The following is a 20,011-nucleotide window of genomic DNA, read 5'->3' as shown; positions in this document are numbered from 1 at the left end:
TGTGAGGTTGTTCTCCCTATTTCCGGGAAGCAGGGGAAGTGTAAGTAAGTGCCAAGGCCGCACGGCTAGCAGACGGCAGGGTCGAACTTGAATCCAAGAGTGGATCCCTGAGTTCACTCAGGGTGACTACTGGGTGCAGGGCTCTGGAGGCCCGAGGTAGGGATGCCCAGGGAGAAACTCAGCTGATTCCAAGCGCAGTGTGCTCTGGGACTCAGTTTCCCCATCCCCGTCGTGGTAACAATAAAGCGAGGTAGAAGTGGGCCTGACCCACACTAAATGTTCTCCGGAAAACTGTTGTTATTGTCGTTGTCACTACAGGCTGCCCAGAGGAGTAAGCGAGGCGCTCGGGTGCCCCGGGCCGGGGCTCGTCCGCCCCTCACCCATCCCCGCCTGCACCGCCCAGGGGCGGGGCCACCCGCGGCCCCCGAAGGCTCCGCCCGCCTCCCAGGCCTGAACCGGAGAGCGGCGAGCGGCGGCGCTAGGACCCGGCGGGCCTGGGCTGCAGCGGGGCCTGGGCGGCCAGAGTGGCGCGGACCCTGGCTCGTGGCTCCCGGCGCCATGTGAGGGGGCTCGGGGGTCGCGGGGAGCCGGGCGCTCCCCGGGGGAGGTGAGCTGGCGCCGCGCGGGGGCGGGCAGCGGGAGGGCGGCGCTGCCTGCGCCCCTGGTGGTGGTGGGGCCGCCAGGAGCCGCTGGGGATGGAGATTGATATGGGGGCCCCTGGGGCTCCCCTAGACCCACTCACTCTTGGCAACCGCGCCTGGAGATCCCGGTCCCCGCGCCCAAGGGCTGTCGCGGTGTTAGCGGGGCCTCCTGCCGCTGACTACCCCATTAGAGCTCGGGGACCCTGCCGCCGTCCTGCCTCCCTTCTCTTCCCAGCTGAGGCTAGAGCTCCGTACCCCCCGGAGTGCTGGAGTTGGGGGGTTCAGCGCAAGCGGGGCGCAGAGGGTGAGTCGTCCCCCTCCTAGGTGCACCCATGGTTTCGGCGCCCCCTATTTGGAATTAGGAGCCCCCCTCCCCCTTCTCCCGGGAGCTCTCCTCCCACGCGGCTCGTGGGGGCGTCCCGAGCCTGCAGGAGGACTCCCCGAGCTGGGAGAAGCAAAGCCCCCAAACAGAGGGCAGGGTGTGGCCCCATAGCCTGAGCTCACGGTTTCAGCCCTCCGGCTAGGCCCACCTTGGGGCTGAGTCCACGATCCTGGCTCAGAGCTCTGGGCTGCTGCCTCCCTAGCCTGAGCAAGTCGCTCCCAACAGTCCTGCTCTCCGGTGCTGGGCCAGGTGCTGGGAACGCACTCAGTGGCCTCTGGTCATTTCCAGCCCTGGGGGATCCTTGAGAGAGATCCAGTCAGGCTCAGCCCTGGGCTGCTCCCTGGAAACAAGCATGGAAATAAGGCACCCCAGCAGGCTCTGGACAGCTCTGCAAGGCACTTTGCCTCTCTGAACCTCAGTCTCCTCGTCTGTGAAATGGGGATAAGAGCCCCTGCTGTGCAGAATTGCCAGGAAGATTCAGTGAGTGGGTGATGCTTAGCAAGGGCTCCACATTTATTGATATTAGAGGGAAGTTGCTGGGCCATGCATCAGAGGGCAGGGGAGTGTTTCTCTGGCAAGTTCTTGGAGAGGCAGGCCTTGAACAATGAATAACCACAAAACTAACAGCTGCTGGCACTGATCAAGCACTTTCAAATCCTGTGCTTCCGTTGCCACATCTGCTTGAATCCTCCTAACAACACTGTGAGTTACCTACTCTTATTATTCCATTTCACAGATGAGGAAACTGAGGCTCAGAGAGGTCACATGGCTTGCCCGAGGCCCCTCAGCCAGTAAGTGGTGGAACCGGGATTCGCACTTGAACATGAGTTGCTGTACTGACCATGGTCTTCTCAGAGCAGGATTGTGACGGGCCTGACCAGGGGGACAGTGGTCCTGGCTGAGGGCACTGCTCAGGCAAAGGTGGGAAAGTGGGGGGTGGGCCTGGGAACTGGAGTGCTCTAGTGTGTCTGGAGCTTGGGGCATCCAAAGGAAAGGGTAGTGAGAGGGGAGGCTCAGCTCAGAGAGGCAGCTGGAATGCTAGAGGCATCAGGGTAGATGGGGACTGCCCAGGGATCTGGATGACTTTTGCCTTAATGGGCTATGAATCTAAGAACAAGCCGCTCTTCCCTTCTGATGAGCCGCAGTTTCCTGATCTGTGCCGCAGGGACTGGACCCTGTGAGAGTCCGGATGAGTGTCCTAGGGGCCTCCCTGCATAGCTTTGAAGGCTGGCGGCGAAGGCTGGCTGCGGAGAAATCTGAAGCTGGGTTTGGGAGGAGGGGGCTCCCGAGGAGAGGGGGCGGGGTTGGGTGGTGGGCGGAGTTGGGTGGTGGGCGGAGTTAAGACCCAACCAATCAGGAGCGGCGTGGGGGCACCTCCTTTAGCCTGGGGTTCTCTGGCTATTCCTGGTGGCGGTGTAGGAGTAAACAGCTGCTAGGTCAGGGGGCGGAGATAGTGGCGGGAGATGGGAGGCCCCTGGAGGGAAGGACGGAGCTGGGAAGCTCCTGGGCCCCAGTTTCTCTCTCTGCGCACTCTCCTTCCCTTAGTGCCTTCTGGCCTCGAATCGGCTGGAGGTGGCTGGACACAAGTACTTACTCACTTTTGACAGGTGGGGAAATTGAGATCTGCAGAGAAGCTGCGTCGTGCGTGGATGGGCGGGGGGCGTTGGGGAGTGAGGAGCAGAGCTGAGCTTGTATGGTCCCGGACCCCACTGCGCCCCAGGGTGGGGCTGTGATTATAACCATTGGACAGATGAGTCTGAGCCCTTAACCCCCAAGATCTTATTAATGAACAAAGTCAAAGGGGAAAAAAAAGATAAGAGTGAAGTCATTCAGCAGTCCTCCTGCACCCATCTCCAGGGCTCTGGAGACACAGCAGAGAATGTGAGGCCCTGTGCCAGCTGCGACCTCAGAGAGCTCTCAGCGGGGAGGTGGCACGCAGGGCACATTCCTGGCCCACCTCAGGCTGGGAGGATGAGTGGGCGTGAACAACATTGTGGAGGGTGTCCTAGTCAGAGGGGCCAGTTTATGCAAGACCTGGAAGGGTATGAGTTTAGAGGAGTTTGGGGACCTACAAGGAATGTTATTCCCAGGCCTCAGGAACATAAGACAGGGTTTAGAGTAGGCGTGTGAATGGGGCTCCTGCTGGGTGGGGGGCAGGCCCCCCTAGCAAGAGAGCCAGTTTTAGGCCTGCCAGCTGCCTTCGAGCAGAGTGGGAGAGTGCACGGGCAGAGACAGAGGCAGGGCTCTGCCACCACCTGGCTGTATGACATCAGGCCAGTTCCTGCCCTTTCTGGGCCTCAGTGTCTCCACCTGCAAAGTGGGTACAGCCCTGAGCCTTGAAGTCATGGGTGGGTAGGAGGGCTGGCAGGGGTGGGGAGGGTGTAGCCTAGGACCAGCTGGACTTGGGGGAAGGCACCCAGGCCATAACTCTTTCTGTGGCTTGCAGGTGTGACCCCACACCCCTGCCCCCTGGGCCACCTGCAGGACGCTGGCCCCTGCCCCTCAGCAGACGCCGGAGAGAGATGAGTAGCAACAAAGTAAGTCTCCCTTCATTTCTTGTCCCCATCTCAGCTTCTTATTTCCCTCCGTGAAATGGGCTCCTTTGGACCTGCCTCAGACCCAGGCGCTACAAGTCTCTCTTCCCTGCCGAGAAGCTGCTGATGCCTGGGAGACCCTGGTGTGAGCCCTGCTGTGGCCACTGATCTGTGTGGCCTGGGCAAGCTCCTGCCTCTCTCTGGGCCCAGGTCCACCTCTGTCCTCCTAGACTTGACTGGTCCATCTGTGGTAAACGGCTGGCCGAGAAGGTGACTGTGGAGTGCTGTGCAGGGGGTGGGGGTGGGGAGTGAAGGTGAACGGGAGGTTGGGAGAGGGGGCAGTGGTCAGAGTCAAAAATGACATGATATTGTGAGCATCACTCTGAGGGTTTCAGGGTTCCCATGATCCATTCATTTATGCTTTCCTGAGCACCTACTATGTGCCTGGCCCTGCACACCCCTTTCCTAGCTGCACTACAGCTTTGGCAGAGCCTGGGGGTTGGGGGTGGGGTGATCTGAGTGTGTCTGGGTCCAATCCAGAAAGAGAAACCACTCAGTAATTTGAATAGAGAAAGTTTAATATAAAGAATTACTCATTTTAATTGGGCATTGGAGTAACAGGGGATTAGAACTCTACAGAATACAGGGATAGCAGGTATAAGAGCAGCTACTGGGAATTTCCAGTCGTTAGGACTTGGTGCTTCCACTTCTGGGACCCAGGTTCGATCTCTGGTTGGGGAACTAAGATCCTGAAAGCCGTGTGGCACGGCCCAAAGAAAAGGAGCTGCTACCACACCCAGGGTTGAGACCCAGGCCTTGCTGGGCTGGAGAGGGTACAGCTCTGGCCCACTGGATGGCAGAGAACTCACTGTGGGGCTGTGCTGTGGAAGTTGTCATAAATCCACCTGCTAGGCTACAGGGAGGGCTGTTCACAAGAGATAACTCCCAAGAGACACTTCAAGCATCAGATAAAACTGCTCCGGGGAGGGGAAGCTTACGTTTTTTGGGTGTTACTGGTGTCAGGTGTGCCACATGAGCGCAACTCTGGAGGAGCTGTGGTCGCAGCAGGAATCAGAGGCACTCTGCTTCAAAACTGCCTGAGGCTGGATGCTGGAGGAAGCTGCTGGCCACTGGGAGAAGCCATGCGCACTGTAGAAGCAAGTGCACCAGCACCAGGCCCAAAGCCCCCAGAACCAGGAAGCAAACTCCCTTCCTCCTGACATGTCTCTCCAGCGCCCTCTACTGACAAAGTTTATTATGCAGTTCGCTGGCAAGGAAAAACCTGTAAAGGGCCCAGATCCGTTTTCACAGAGCAGGCAAAAAGAGTAAACCTGGAGCTGAGAAGCAGTACATTAATAACCAGCCCAGGGGGCTCAGCACAAGAAGCCAGGACTCCCGGGTCCCACCTAGCCTTGCAGACCCCAGGCAAATAAATACCAGTGGACACTTCGGATATCACTTTCCTGCCCTTTGCCATATGTTGGTGTACTGACTACCCATGCATCCTGATTCCTGACCAGATCCTTTCCCTTCAGGTTTAAATGAATGGTAAACATTTATAAAGAGTTACTGTTTGGGGGAAGACCTAGACCCTCTCGTTGGAATGTCCCACCTGTCTCCAAGCATCCTTCCAGCTGCAACTGGAAGGATCCTTCTGACCCACACTTCCAATCTCATCCAGCAAACCCTGAGAACCTTCTGTGCTCTGGGCCCAGCCCTGGGAGCTGAGATACAGGGGGGATCAAAGCTGACTCAGTCCCAGCCCTCAGAACTCATGGTTTAATTGAGGGGGATGGCTCTTTGAATGCAGCGTGATTGGTGCAGTGATAGGCGGTGCTCAGGGGGCTGGAGGAGGCCTTCCTGGGGGAGGTAGTGCCTGAACTGGTCTGGAATAAAGAGCAGGAATCAGCAGGCGTGGTAGGTGGCAAGGAGCCTGCCGGGCAGCTGGGCCCTCACTGGCCTCTCCCTTCTCCAGGAGCAGCGCTCAGCGGTGTTCGTGATCCTTTTTGCCCTCATCACCATCCTCATCCTCTACACCTCCAACAGTGCCAACGAAGTCTTTCATTATGGCTCCCTGCGGGGCCGTACCCGCCGGCCCGTCAACCTCAAGAAGTGGAGCATCACCGATGGCTACATCCCCATTCTCGGCAACAAGGTAGGGCAGCTGCTTTGGGAAGCTCCCTGGGAGCTGCCTGGAGACTTATCCTCCCCATTGCCCACCATCGCTGCTCCCACCTCCTTCTTCTCCTCCACCTCTTCTCTCTGCTTCCACCATCCTTCCTAAAGGGTGAATCCCAAGAGTCCAGTGCCTTCAGCCCCTTGTTGGCTGTGTGACCTCAGACAAGTACCCTGTCTCTCTCTGGGCCTCAGTTTTCTCCAAGGTCCCACCCTTAGTGCTAATATCCTATCGTCTCCTGAGTCAGAATCCCTTTGGAAAAGTCTCTCTGGTTTTCAGTGATCTCTGTCTCTGTGTGGGAGTCTACATAGGCTTTTGGAGTAGGACACTAGGGTACTTGACAACACAACAACAGTAACAGTAATGGCTGCCCATTGTCAGTTGCCTGCTGTGCACTGAACACTGTGATCAGCAGTAATCCTCATACCAGCCCGGTGAGGTTAGCGTTATCTCCCTTGTGAGGCTCAGAGAGGTGAAGTCACTTGCCCAAGGCCACACAGCAAGGGAGGGGAGGAGCCAGGGTATTGCCCCAATGCCTGATGAGCTACAGCTGTGTCAAGAGGCCAACAGTCATTCTGGGGCTTCTGTTGGCCTTGGGTAACCATGAAACTCAGGTTGTGTTTCTGGAGTTCACCCTGTGGTCCTCTGAGCCCTAATGTTTTCCCTGGGGTCAGGGAGAAAATTATTGGCCTCAAGCATGGACTCCATCTTCTAGGAGGAGGTCTCCCCAGGCCCTGCCTACCTCTCTCTCCTCCCTCACTAAAACCCTCATAAATCTCTCGGGGTCTTTGCATACAGTGTGTTGGTCCTGGGGCTCTGTGGCCATATAGACCTGGGTTCAAATCCTAGCCCTGCACTCCTCTGCTGTATGACTTTGGGGACATCCCTGCATGGCTGTTCTGTTCTTTTGTTCATTAACTCTGCCCCCACTGAGCAGCCTTTTTTGCTTCTCAACACACCATGGTCATCCCACATCAGAGCCTCTGGTCTTGCTGTTTCTCCTGCTTGAATACTTTCCCCTGCCTGTTTCCTTTTCATCCTTCAGGTGTCAGCTCAGAGAGGCCTCCCCAGGTGACTTTTCTAGGGCAGCTCTCACTCCTGCCACTCTTGATCCCCTGCCTCTATTTTATTTCCTTCCCAGCGTGTTTAACTTACCACCTGGCATTATTTTATCGTTTACTTGTACACCGTGTCTCCCCAACCGTGAGCTTCTTGAAGCCAGGAGTGGGGTCTCTTTTGTTCATTGTTCTGTCCCTTGTACTTGGCCATTAGCCAGCTTGCTATAAAGATGTGTTGAATGTTGCATGAATGGGCCTCAGTCTCCCTGTCTTTAAAATGAACATCATAATTCCTGCTTCCTGGAGACCTGGATGTACGGAGCACAGCGCCTGGCACTGAGTGGTCATAACAGTGTTGGCTTTCCTTACCCCCCCAGACTCTGCCCTCCCGGTGCCACCAGTGTGTGATTGTCACCAGCTCCAGCCACCTGCTGGGCACCAAGCTGGGCCCTGAGATCGAGCGGGCCGAGTGCACAATACGCATGAATGATGCACCCACCACGGGCTACTCAGCCGACGTGGGCAACAAGACCACCTTCCGCGTAGTGGCCCATTCCAGCGTATTCCGTGTGCTGCGGAGGCCCCAGGAGTTCGTCAACCGGACCCCTGAAACCGTGTTCATCTTCTGGGGTCCCCCAAACAAGATGCAGAAGCCCCAGGGCAGCCTCGTGCGCGTCATCCAGCGGGCAGGCCTGGCGTTCCCCAATATGGAGGCTTACGCCGTCTCTCTTGGCCGCATGCGCCAGTTTGATGACCTCTTCCGGAGTGAGACAGGCAAGGACAGGTACCAACCTCCTGCCCGCTCCCTCTGGCCAGTCCTGTGCTCCCTCTCAACACGCTCTGCCCAGAGGGCCTTTTGCTCCCAGCATGCACTGCTGTGAGGGTGTGGTCACTTCTTGCCACCTTGTGGTCAGGTTTCCTAGGGGAGTTGGCTTCATGTCCAGCTCTTAGCATGAGTCATTTCCAACACGCTCTGCATGGCCTCGTCTCCCCCGGGATGCGTGAATGGCTCTGAGAGACTAGGGCTCCCAGCATGCTCCACTCTAAGGTTGCACAGTCACTCCTAGCATCTTTCTAGGAGAGCTGCCCCATAGCATGCCTCATGGAAAGTGTTGACCATACCCAGCACATGTTACTTTAAGCACACTGTTGTTCTCAGCATGCTCTATTCTAAGGCTACATCACCCTCAGTATGCCCTTCTCTGACTAATCTCCCTAGAAAAGCTAAGCCAGTGCTATCCAATAGAAACATCATGCAGGCCACACACGTAATTAAAATTTTTATAGTAGCCACATTTAAAAAGTAAAAAGAAACAGGTGAAATTAAATTCAATATATTTTTACTTAATTCAATATGTCCAACATATAGATGCTGTAAGTATTTTGTTTGATTTATATCTAAATATTTTTAAATTTTTGGAGATATTGTAAATAGCATTAAAAAAAATTTTTTTTTTGGTTTCCCATTATTCATTGCTAGTATATAGAAATATGATAGATTTTTGTGTGTTGACCTTATATCCTGTAATCCTACTAAACTTACTTATTGGTTCTGGGAGACTTTTGTAGATTCTTTGGGATTTTCTGTGCAAATGATCATGATGTAAGGACATGCAAATAAGGACAGTTATTTTTTCCTTTCCAATCTACATGCCTCATTTCTTTTTCTTACCTTATTGCACTGTCTAGTACTTTCAGTATAACACTGAATTGTATTGGAAGTGGTGAGAGTAGACATCCTTGCCTTGGTTTCAGGCTTAGGGCAAAAGTGTTCAGTCTTTCATCATTGAATATGATGTTGGCTCTAGGTTTTTGAAGCTATGAGTTGAGGAAGTTATTAGGTTGAGGAAGTTCCCTTCTCTCACTGGTTTGCTAAGAGTTTTTTTTAATCATTCCTGGATATTGAATTTATCAAATGTTTTTCTGCATCAATTGATATTGCATGGTTTTTCTTTTTGAATTTTATTTTTTATACAGCAGGTTCTTATTAGTTATATATTTTATACATATTAGTGTATATATGTCAATCCCAATCTCCCAGTTCATCCCACCACCCCTGCCGCTTTCCCCCTTTGGTGTCCCTATGTTTGTTCTCTACATTTGTGTCTCTATTTCTGCCCTTCAAACCAGTTCATCTGTACCATTTTTCTAGGTCCTACATGTATGCATTAATATACAATATTTGTTTTTCTCTGTCTGACTTACTTCGCTCTGTGACAGTCTCTAGATCCATGCACATCTCTACAAATGACCCAATTTTGTTCCTTTATATGGCTGAGTAATATTCCATTGTATATATATACCACATCTTCTTTATCCATTTGTCTGTTGATGAGCATTTAGGTTGCTTCCATGACCTGGCTATTGTAAATAGTGTTGCTATGAACATTGGGGTGCATGTGTCTTTTTGAATTATGGTTTTCTCTGGGTATATGCCCAGTAGTGGGGTTGCTGGGTCATATGGTAATTCTATTTTTAGTTTTTTAAGGAACCTCCATACAGTTCCCCATAGTGGCTGTATCAATTTACATTCCCACCAACAGTGCAAGAGGGTTCCCTTTTCTCCACACCCTCTTCAGCATTTGTTGTTTGTAGATTTTCTGATGAAGCCCATTCTAACTGGTGTTGAGGTGATACCTCATTGTAGTTTTGATTTGCATTTCTCTAATGATTAGTGATGTTGAACAGCTTTTCATGTGCTTCTTGGCCATCTGTATGTCTTCTTTGGAGAAATGTCTATTTAGGTCTTCTGCCCATTTTTTGATGGGGTTGTTTGTTTTTTAATATTGAGCTGCATGAGCTGTTTATATACTTTGGAGATAATCCTTTGTCTGTTGATTCGTTTGCAAATATTTTCTCCCATTCTGAGGGTTGTCTTTTCATCTTGATTGTAGTTTCCTTTGCTTTGCAAAAGCCTTTATGTTTCATTAGGTCCCATTTGTTTATTTTTGTTTTTATTTCCATTACTCTAGGAGGTGGATCAAAAAAGATCTTGCTGTGATTTATGACAAAAAGTGTTCTTCCTATGTTTTCTTCTAAGAGTTTTATAGTGTCCGGTCTTACATTTAAGTCTCTAATCCATTTTGAGTTTATTTTTGTGTATGGTGTTAGGTAGTGTTCTAATTTCATTCTTTTACATGTAGCTGTCCAGTTTTCCCAGCACCACTTATTGAAGAGGCTGTCTTTTCTCCATTGTATATCCTTGCCTCCTTTATCAAAGATAAGGTGACCATATGTGCGTGAGTTTATCTCTGAGCTTTCTATCCTGTTCCACTGATCTATATTTCTCGTTTTGTGCCAGTGCCATATTGTCTGGATTACTGTAGCTTTGTAGTATAGTCTGAAGTCAGGGAGTCTGATTCCTCTAGCTCCGTTTTTTTCCCTCAAGACTGCTTTGGCTATTCGGGGTCTTTTGTGTCTCCATACAAATTTTAAGATTTTTTTGTTCTAGTTCAGTAAAAAATGCCACTGGTAATTTGATAGGGATTGCATTGAATCTGTAGATTGCTTTGGGTAGTATAGTCATTTTCACAATATTGATGCTTCCAATCCAAGAACATGGTATATCTCTCCATCTGTTTGTATTATCTCTGATTTCTTTCATCAGAGTCTTATAGTTTTCTGAGTACAGGTCTTTTACCTCCTTAGGTAGGTTTATTCCTAGTATTTATTCTTTTTGTTGCAATGGTGAATGGGATTGTTTCCTTAATTTCTCTTTCTGATCTTTTGTTGTTAATGTATAGGAATGCAAGAGATTTCTGTGCATTAATTTTGTATCCTGCAACTTTACCAAATTCATTGATTAGCTCTAGTAGTTTTCTGGTGGCATTTTTAGGATTCTCTATGTATAGTATCATGTCATCTGCAAACAGTGACAGTTTTACTTCTTTTCTTTTTCTTCTCTGATTGCCGTGGCTAGGACTTCCAAAACTATGTTGAATAATAGTGGTGAGAGTGGACATCCTTGTCTCGTTCCTGATCTTAGAGGAAATGCTTTCAGTTTTTCACCATTGAGGATGATGTTTGCTGTGGGTTTGTCGTCTATGGCCTTTATTACGTTGAGGTAGGTTCCCTCTATGCCCACCTTCTGGAGAGTTTTTATCATAAATGGGCGTTGAATTTTGTCAAAAGCTTTTTCTGCATCTATTGAGATGATCATATGGTTTGTATTCTTCAGTTTGTTAATATGATGTATCACATTGATTGATTTGCATATATTGAAGAATCCTTGCATCCCTGGGATAAATCCCACTTGATCGTGGTGTATGATCCTTTTAATGTGTCGTTGGATTCTGTTTGCTAGTATTTTGTTGAGGATTTTTGCACATATATTCGTCAGTGATATTGGTCTGTAATTTCCTTTTTTTGTAGCATCTTTGTCTGGTTTTGGTATCAGGGTGATGGTGGCCTCATAGAATGAGTTTGGGAGTGTTCCTTCCTCTGCAGTATTTTGGAAGACTTTGAGAAGGATGGGTGTTAGCTCTTCTGTAAATGTTTGATAGAATTCACCTGTAAAGCCATCTGGTCCTGGACTTTTGTTTGATGGAAGATTTTTAATCACAGTTTCAATTTCATTACTTGTGATTGGTCTGTTCGTATTTTCTATTTCTTCCCGGTTCAGTCTTGGCAGGTTGTGCATTTCTAAGAATTTGTCCATTTCTTCCAGGTTGTCCATTTCATTAGCACAGAGTTGCTTGTAGTAGTCTTTTAGGATGCCTTGTATTTCTGCGTTGTCTGTTGTAACTTCTCCTTTTTCATTTCTAATTTTATTGATTTGAATCCTCTGCCTCTTTTTCTTGATGAGTCTGGCTAAAGGTTTATCAATTTTGTTTATCCTCTCAGAGAACCAGCTTTTAGTTTTATTGATCTTTGCTACTGTTTTCCTTGTTTCTATTTCATTTATTTCTGCTCTGATCTTTATTATTTCTTTCCTTCTACTAACTTTGGGTTTTGTTTGTTCTTCTTTCTCTAGTTCCTTTAGGTGTAAGTTTAGATTGTTTATTTGAGGTTTTTCTTGTTTCTTGAGGTAGGCTTGTATCATTATAAACTTCCCTCTTAGAACTGCTTTTGCTGCATCCCATAGGTTTTCGATCGTCATGTTTTCATTGTAATTTGTCTCTAGGTATTTTTTGATTTCCTCTTTGATTTCTTCAGCGATCTCTTGGTTATTTAATAACATATTGTTTAGCCTCCATGTATTTGTGTTTTTTACGTTTTTTCCCCTGTAATTGGTTTCTAATCTCATAGCGTTGTGGTTAGAAAAGATGCTTGATATGATTTCAATTTTCTTAAATTTACTGAGGCTTGATTTGTGACCCAAGATGTGATTTATCCTGGAGAATCTTCCATGTGCACTTGAGAAGAAAGTGTAATCTGTTGTTTTTGGATGGAATGTCCTATAAATATCAATTAAATCTATCTGGTCTATTGTGTCATTTAGAGCTTCTGTTTCCTTATTTATTTTCATTTTGGATGATCTGTCCATTGGTGTAAGTGAGGTGTTAAAGTCCCCCACTATTATTGTGTTACTGTCGATTTCCTCTTTTATAGCTGTTAGCAGTTGCCTTATGTATTGAGGTGCTCCTATGTTGGGTGCATATATATTTATAATTATTATATCTTCTTCTTGGATTGAGCCCTTGATCATTATGTAGTGTCCTTCCTTGTCTCTTGTAACATTCTTTATTTTAAAGTCTATTTTATCTGATATTAGTATTGCCACTCCAGCTTTCTTTTGTTTTCCATTTGCATGGAATATCTTTTTCCATCCCCTCACTTTCAGTCTGTATGTCTCCCTAGGTCTGAAGTGGGTCTCTTGTAGACAGTATATGTATGGGTCTTGTTTTTGTATCCATTCAGCGAGCCTGTGTCTTTTGGTTGGAGCATTTAATCCATTCACGTCTAAGGTAATTATCGATATGTATGTTCCTATTACCATTTTCTTAATTGTTATGGGTTTGTTTTTGTAGGTCCTTTTCTTCTCTTGTGTTTCCCACTTAGAGAAGTTCCTTTAGCATTTGTTGTACAGCTCTGGTTTGGTGGTGCTGAATTCTCTTAGCTTTTGCTTGTCTGTAAAGCTTTTGATTTCTCCATCGAATCTGAATGAGATCCTTGCCGGGTAGAGTAATCTTGGTTGTAGGTTCTTCCCTTTCATCACTTTAAATATATCGTGCCACCTCCTTCTGGCTTGTAGAGTTTCTGATGAGAAATCAGCTGTTAACCTTATGGGAGTTCCCTCGTATGTTGTCGTTTTTCCCTTGTTGCTTTAAATAATTTTTCTTTGTCTTTAATTTTTGTCAGTTTGATTACTATGTGTCTCAGCGTGTTTCTCCTTGGGTTTATCCTGCTTGGGACTCCCTGCGCTTCCTGGACTTGGGTGGCTATTTCCTTTCCCATGTTAAGGAAGTTTTCAACTATAATCTCTTCAAATATTTTCTTGGGTCCTTTCTCTCTCTCTTCTCCTTCTGGGACCCCTATAATGTGAACGTTGTTGCATTTAATGTTGTCCCAGAGGTCTCTTAGGCTGTCTTCATTTCTTTTCATTCTTTTTTCTTTATTCTGTTCCGTGGCAGTGAATTCCACCATTCTGTCTTCCAGGTCACTTATCCGTTCTTCCGCCTCAGTTATTCTGCTATTGATTCCTTCTAGTGTATTTTTCATTTCAGTTATTGTATTGTTCATCTCTGTTTGTTTGTTCTTTAATTCTTCTAGGTGTTCGTTCTTTAATTCTTCTAGGTCTTTGTTAAACGTTTCTTGCATCTTCTCGATCTTTGCCTCCATTCTTTTCCGAGGTAGTGGATCATCTTCACTACCATTATTCTGAATTCTTTTGCTGGAAGGTTGCCTGTCTCCACTTCATTTAGTTGTTTTTCTGGGATTTTATCTTGTTCCTTCATCTGGTACAAAGTCCTCTGCCTTTTCATTTTGTCTGTCTTTCTGTGAATGTGGTTTTCCTTCCACAGGCTGGAGAATTGTCTCACATGGTTTTTCTTAAGATTATTAATCTGATGGATTATATTGATTGATTTTTGTATGTTGAATCAGCTTTGCATTTCTGGAATAAACTCCACTTGGTTGTGGGTGTCTTATTCTTTTTATATATTGCTAGACATGATTTGCAGTATTTTGTTGAGATTTTTGTATCTATGTTCATGAGAGATACTGGTCTGTAGTTTATTTTGTACTGTCTTTGCCTGGTTTTGGTATCATGGTAATGTTGGCCTCAGAAAGTGAATTGGGAAATATTTTCTCTTCTATTTTCTGGAAGAGATTGTATAGAATTGGTTTTATTTCTTCTTTAAATGTTTGGTAGAAGTCACCAGTGAAACTGTTTTGCCTGGAGAGTTCTTTTTCAGAAGATTTTAAACTATGAATTCAATTTCTTTAAGAGTTGTAGGATATTCAGGTTATCTATTTCACCTTGAGTGAGTTTTGGTAGTTTGTGATTTTCAAGGAATTGGCCCATTTCATCTAAATTGTCAAATTCATGTATGTCTTTTTTTGCGGTTTTCTTATTATTCTTTTAATATCTTCAGGGTCTATGATGATATCCTCTTTTTTTATTCTTGATATTAGTAATTTGTGTCTTTTCTCCCTTCTTTGTCCGTCTTATGAGAGGTTTATTTTCTTTTAAACTTTTCAAAGAACCACGCTCAATCAAATATATCCAAAATATTTTCAGTTCAACATGTAATCAGTATCAAAAACGATCAGTGACATATTCTACATTCTTTTTTTCATACTATCTAAGGAATCAAGTGTGTATTTTACACTGACTGCACGTCTTAACCACATGTCAAGTGTTCACGTGTGCCCGCACGTGGCTAGTGACTGCTGTAGTGGGCACACAGCCTGAGGTTCTTGGTTACTTTTTCCATGCCTTGCTCTGAACTTGTGGTCACTTCCGGCATCACCTTCTCTGTTTAGTCTCCCCTTAGGAGTTTTCTCCTAGCATGTACATAACTGCTTCTACCTACCATGCTCTGTGATCATGGTTACTCCCAGCCTGCCCAGGTGTGACCAGCCTCCCCAGGAGTTAATTCCCAGCATGCTGTGTTCCTATTCCTCCCCTCAAAGGAGCAGACCCCACACCCCTCATCTCTGTCCAGACAGCTTGCCCTCTGCCAGCTTGCCCGTGCTGCCACAGCAGGGCTGGACAGGGGGTGACTGAAGTGGGGGGAAGGCCCCATGAGTGGGTGGGGGGAGCTCTGGAAAACCCTGTGTGGGTTGACCCTTCCTCCCTGCCTGCATGCCCCCTCATCGTGACCCCTCTCTGCCCCCAGGGAAAAGTCCCACTCGTGGTTGAGCACAGGCTGGTTCACCATGGTGATTGCGGTGGAGTTGTGTGACCATGTGCACGTCTATGGCATGGTCCCCCCCGACTACTGCAGGTGAGCACCCCCAGGGCGATGCCCAGCCATTGGTTGCAGGGTGGAGCTGGGGTCCCAGAAACCTTGGGTGGGGTGCCTTCAAGGGCCTCTCTTTTATAGTATTCAAACTGCTCTGCCGAGATCTAGGCTCTTTAGAGCCACCCCAGGAGCCTCAATCCCAAGCTTAGCCAGAGTCCAGAATTTGTATATTAATAATAACTGTTTTCGTTATTACGATATGAAAAGCCCAGCAGGGGACAGCTGTTTTTTACCAAGTGCTGACCGTGTACCAAGCATGGCTTTTTATTATCTCATTTACTCCTTATAGTGACCCTAAGGGATAAGTGCACTATTCCTCCCATTTCATAGATAGAAAAACTGAGCAGGACGTTTTGTGAGTGCCCTCAGTTCCCACGAACGGTAAGGGGTGGGGGCCAGGCTCCAGAGCCCACAGTCCTTACCACTACCCCATATTGCCACCCTCTTGGGAAAAGGAAAAGTTTCCACTGCATTTTAAAAAAAAAAAAAAAAAGGAAAAAGAAAGTTTGAGAGTCACACACCTAGTCCATCCTACACCCATTTCATAGGTGGGGAAACTGAGGCCCAAGGAGGGGCAGGGATTTCCCCCACTGAGGCCCTATAGCAGGTCAGGGGCTGGAAAGGGCAGGGTCCTGCTGGTGCCCACCTTGCCCTTATGGCCCCATCTGCTCTGCCCCAGCCAGCGGCCCCGCCTGCAGCGCATGCCCTACCACTACTATGAGCCCAAGGGGCCGGACGAGTGTGTCACCTACATCCAGAATGAGCACAGCCGCAAGGGCAACCACCACCGCTTCATCACGGAAAAGAGGGTCTTCTCGTCCTGGGCCCAGCTGTACGGAATCACCTTCTCCCACCCCTCCTGGACCTAGGCCACCCTGCCTGTGGGACTCTCACAAGGGACACAGGAGAAGTGGGTCTCCGCCCAGCCGCTCGACCAAGGGCCATCGTCTGGCTAATCAAGGCTGGTCAGAGTGTCTTCTGGCCATTCCGGCCTTGAAGAGGATATAATCTCCAGCCGTTCAGGGCCTGGGGGTATCTCTTGGCCAATCAGGGATTTGGGGTTCTATGTGGTTAATCGGGTGTCGAGGGTATTTCTTGTCCAGTCAGGGTCTGAGCATAGTCAATCAGGGTATTTCTGAGTCATCCGAGGCTAATGTCGTGTCGTTTCCCATGAGGCCTTGGTTCAGAGTCTCAGGATGGACTCTAAATGACTTCCTATTGGTTGGGGCAGTGGGGTTCTGTCCCAAGGAGCTGGGAACCCGTGTCGTCCCCTCACTCCCCAGAGCCAGAAAGAGGTTGTGTGGCGGTGGAAGCTGTCTGGAGCCCAGGCAGGGGCATCTGTGGGATTCGGGGGGTTCCAGGCGTGGGAGGCAGGTGTCCGGGTCTTGGCTCTGCCGTGAGTGGCCTTGGACAGACCCCTTGCCCCCTCTCTGGGCATCCTTCTGCCTGTGTCAGGTTCTAGAGTCTGAGAACCCTCCCACCTCCTCCAACGACCACCTTGGGTCTGTCCTCCGTCAAGATTGGACCCCACCAGCCACCACCCCTTGCCGGGGGGCTCAGCTCTCTGAAGGTCTGGGGTTCCCTTCCCCACCTCCTCCTGGAAACTTGAGGATGTTTTTGCGCAAACTCTCCCAGGCTTTGGGGAACTCTGAAAAGAAGGGACAAGCCTTCAGCTGTTTTCCTAGCCCTTCCACCCAGCTGCCATTAGCGTGGCTCTTAAAGAGCCAGGCCCCCTTTTCTGCCATCCAGCAGTGAGGTTTTCCACCTGTTGGAGGAGCCCTTGGGGCTGAGAGAGGGGGGATCCCAGCCCAACTGAGGTTTCCTGCAGCCCCTTTGTCTGCAGCTGCTGGAGTAGTCCAAGGGTCTCCCCCGGCTGGGCCTGGGAAGGCCCTAGGGGGCTGGGAGCTGTTGCCTGTGTTCTGTCCCCTGTCTCTCCATCAGGCACTTTATTGCTGGACTTCAGTGGGGTGGGTTTAATCCCTGCTCTTCTGGAGTCTTGAAGAGAAGACTGGAGGAGGCTGTGCAATGGGTCGAGTCAGGTGGAGGAGACGGAGGCCCGCAGTGAGCCATTGCACACTGGGGCAAGGGGTGGGGGCCGGTGACTACCCTAGACTTGGTTTTGTAATGATTTGTACAGGAATAAACACACCTAAGCTCCGGCTGCGTTTCCTGTGTTCTGGATTCGAGCTCCGCTTTCTCTGGCCCTGCACTTCGGGCCCCGTCGGGACGGTGCCCACACTGTCCGGGCTGGACGCCCACACACAAGCAGGATGTCCAGCTTTGTCAGCTGGCCAGTGAGTCATGCATTTCACAGCTTGGGTGGAGACCTGGCAGCCCTGGGGGCTGGAGGTACATGGGCTTCCGGAGCCAAGCCCACCTGGCTCTTCCAGTCTGGCCTCCCCTTGCCTGTGTGACCTTGAGCAAGTCACTGCCCCTCTCAGAGCCCCAGTTCCCTCTTGGTTGAGACAAGACACTGCTCTCAAGGAGCTCAGGATAGAGGGAGGAGAGGGGCCCCACGACAGGTTCAGGGCAGTAAGGGCCACACAGAGCAACACAGGGCGCCGCGAGCATAGCTTTGGAGGAGGTGACGTTCTTCCAGAGGAAGATTCCTGCAGAGGTTTTGGGGAAGAGCTTCCGGCAGGAAGAGAAGGGGGCCGGGAGAGGACATTTCTGTCACAGAAGCATCTGCGGGGGACGGGATGGAGGAGCCCAGAGCAGAGGGTTGAAGGGGAGAGGCAGGTGATGGGGTCAGAGGTTGGCTGCAGGGGGGTGTTGCTGAGGGCAGGGAGCTGAAGTACCCTTCAGGCCCTGGCAGGAGGGAGCCAGGCAGGGCTGCAGCCCTGGGCCAGGCGGCGTGTGAACTGTGGATCCCTCACTGCTGCCTCTGTCCTCTCAGCTAAAGGGCTTGTTCACTCCAGGTTGGCAAGAGCAAGCGGGTCCGTGACTCGGGGAGATTACAACCTGTTTAGGAAGATAAGATGCCCTTGGGAGCGGAGACCTAACAAAGGGTGACTGTGAGACAAGGGCAGGTGGCCTGCTGGAGATGGAAAAGAGCTCTCCTGGGCACTGGGCCAGCGGGATGGGGGCCACGGAGCTGGCCAGCGGGAATGGCCCCTGCATTTGTCTCAGTTCATGTATACATTGGCTCAATAGGTGGCCACGTGCCATGCGCTGTGTTAGGTGCAACTGATGAGGGAGCGGATGTCAGGTGGGAAGAAGGGCCTGAATGGAAGCCTAGTGGGAGAACCCATGGCCTCGCTCAGTAGGCAGCGGGGCCGCAGGAGGGAACAGTGGAAGATGAGACCACCTGGGGCCAGATGGCAGAAGGCCGTGAATGCCAGTCCGAGGCGGGGCAAAGCCTCGATCTTTCCTGCTAGGAGAGGCCATCCTTGCTCCGACAGCAGCACGATAGGCAGGAGGCTGGGAGGTGGCAGGGTCTAGGCCTGGGGCAACCAGACAGTATCCGAGGGATGAGACTCCTGACAAAGTCATTATGTGGGGAGCCTAGGGCCCTGCATGGGAAGGGGATATGGGGATACGACACACTTCCAGCCCCACGCAAAGGCTTCTGGGAATCTGGGTCCAGGCAGAGGTTTCTAGGGGGAATTTCTCCCAGAATGCTGTGGCTCTCCTGTCTCCCCACTGGTGGGCATGAAGGGGAGGTCAGCAGGAGGGAGTCAAGAGGGGCCGGTTGCTGGGGGTGGACCCTAGGAAAGCTCGGTTCAGCGTCAGCAGGTAGGACTTTGATGGAGGATGATGAGGGCAGGAGGTCCAGGGTCTAGTCCTCAACTCCACATGCTCTCACGGCCTCAGATGGGACCCAGCCGAGACCGCTCCACTCATGGCCAAAGTTAACTTCCTGAAGACACCTCATCACGGCCAGCTTTGCTCTGAAAACTTCACTGGCTTCCCACTGTGGTCAGGACCAAATCCACCTCCTAGTTTGGGGTTCAGGGCCCTCCCATGAACTCTTTTACCCAGTTACCCCTGTGAGGCCCCTACCCCCCACTCCTCCTTGGGCGAGGGGGCATCTCCCACCAGCTGCAAACCCCACATGTGCTGCCCGAGGCAGCCACTCCAGCTGTTTCCTGCGGATGCTTTGCGGTCCAGCCAGGCCCGCCCAGGGCAGCCCCACACCTGCGCCCCGTGTGCTGGACACATGGATCCAGCTGTGCACCTCAGAGAGTGGCCGCCCCAGATATATCCCCCGATGCTGGCTCATTGGAATTCTTTATTAGCTAGAATATTTTAAAATGTTTTTTAAGACTTGGTTTCATTTTGTATGGTTATGTTTTAGGTATTTTTTTATATTTTAAAATAACTTGAACTATACAAACACTGTAAGATGGAAAACGATGGTATCACCCAGTCCTATTCCCTGTTGACAGTTTAGGCTTCAATCTTCCAGATTTTTCTTCCGTGTACTTTTTTTTCTTTCCCTTTCTCCCTTCCTTGCTTTTCTCCTTCCCTACTTCTCTCCTTCCTTCCTCCCGCCCTCCCTTCCCCTCTCCCTTTTTTTCTTTCTTAAGATTGTAGCCGGGAAAAAAATCCTGAAACTTTAATATCCCAATCTTGGTGGAAAATCCATAGGTCATGCGTAAATGAAATAATTAAAACAGGTACTTAAAATATTTTTCGTTCAGTTTGTAAGATTTTTAAGGTTTTTTTTATTGTGGAAAAAAAGCACATAAGATTTACCACTTACCCATTTTTAAGTGTACAGTTCAGTAGTATTAAGTTTTTCTACACTGTTGTGAAACAGACCCCCAGAAATTTTTCATCTTGCCTCTCTGAAATTCTCCCTTTCCCCTC

General features: G+C 49.5%; 1 protein-coding gene across 7 annotated transcripts; it reads left to right on the top strand.

The window, feature by feature from the left end:
• Nucleotides 1-398: 398 nt before the first annotated feature.
• Nucleotides 399-17,353, top strand: ST6GALNAC6 (ST6 N-acetylgalactosaminide alpha-2,6-sialyltransferase 6). 7 transcript variants are annotated; one of them, XM_079927854.1, is made up of 7 exons: nt 399-607; nt 1,760-1,814; nt 3,470-3,560; nt 5,533-5,712; nt 7,169-7,575; nt 15,074-15,181; nt 15,883-17,353. In XM_079927854.1, exons 2-7 carry the CDS (start codon nt 1,789-1,791, stop codon nt 16,205-16,207), a joined length of 1,137 nt encoding a protein of 378 aa, XP_079783980.1. In that variant the 5' UTR covers nt 399-607; nt 1,760-1,788; the 3' UTR covers nt 16,208-17,353. The 7 variants fall into 7 exon arrangements, with proteins under 7 accessions (XP_079783980.1, XP_079783981.1, XP_079783978.1 ...); XM_079927852.1 differs by lacking the exon at nt 399-607 and adding an exon at nt 668-945; XM_079927853.1 differs by lacking the exon at nt 399-607 and adding an exon at nt 668-945 and having other exon boundaries at nt 15,879-16,195.
• The last annotated feature ends 2,658 nt before the right edge of the window (nt 17,354-20,011 follow it).

This window comes from Stenella coeruleoalba (genome assembly GCF_951394435.1).
Source record: "Stenella coeruleoalba genome assembly, chromosome: 7".
Lineage (NCBI taxonomy): Eukaryota > Metazoa > Chordata > Mammalia > Artiodactyla > Delphinidae > Stenella > Stenella coeruleoalba.
This window is presented reverse-complemented; position numbering and strand designations above follow the sequence as displayed.

What these genes read in the sequence shown, in the direction of transcription:
- ST6GALNAC6 (XM_079927852.1), top strand. Translation starts at nt 696, where the DNA reads ATGGAGATTGATATGGGGGCCCCTGGGGCTCCCCTAGACCCACTCACT. An exon ending in GCGCAAGCGGGGCGCAGAGG is followed by an intron (nt 946 to 1,759) that starts GTGAGTCGTCCC and finishes TCCATTTCACAG; the next exon opens with ATGAGGAAACTGAGGCTCAG. An exon ending in AGTGAGACAGGCAAGGACAG is followed by an intron (nt 7,576 to 15,073) that starts GTACCAACCTCC and finishes CTCTGCCCCCAG; the next exon opens with GGAAAAGTCCCACTCGTGGT.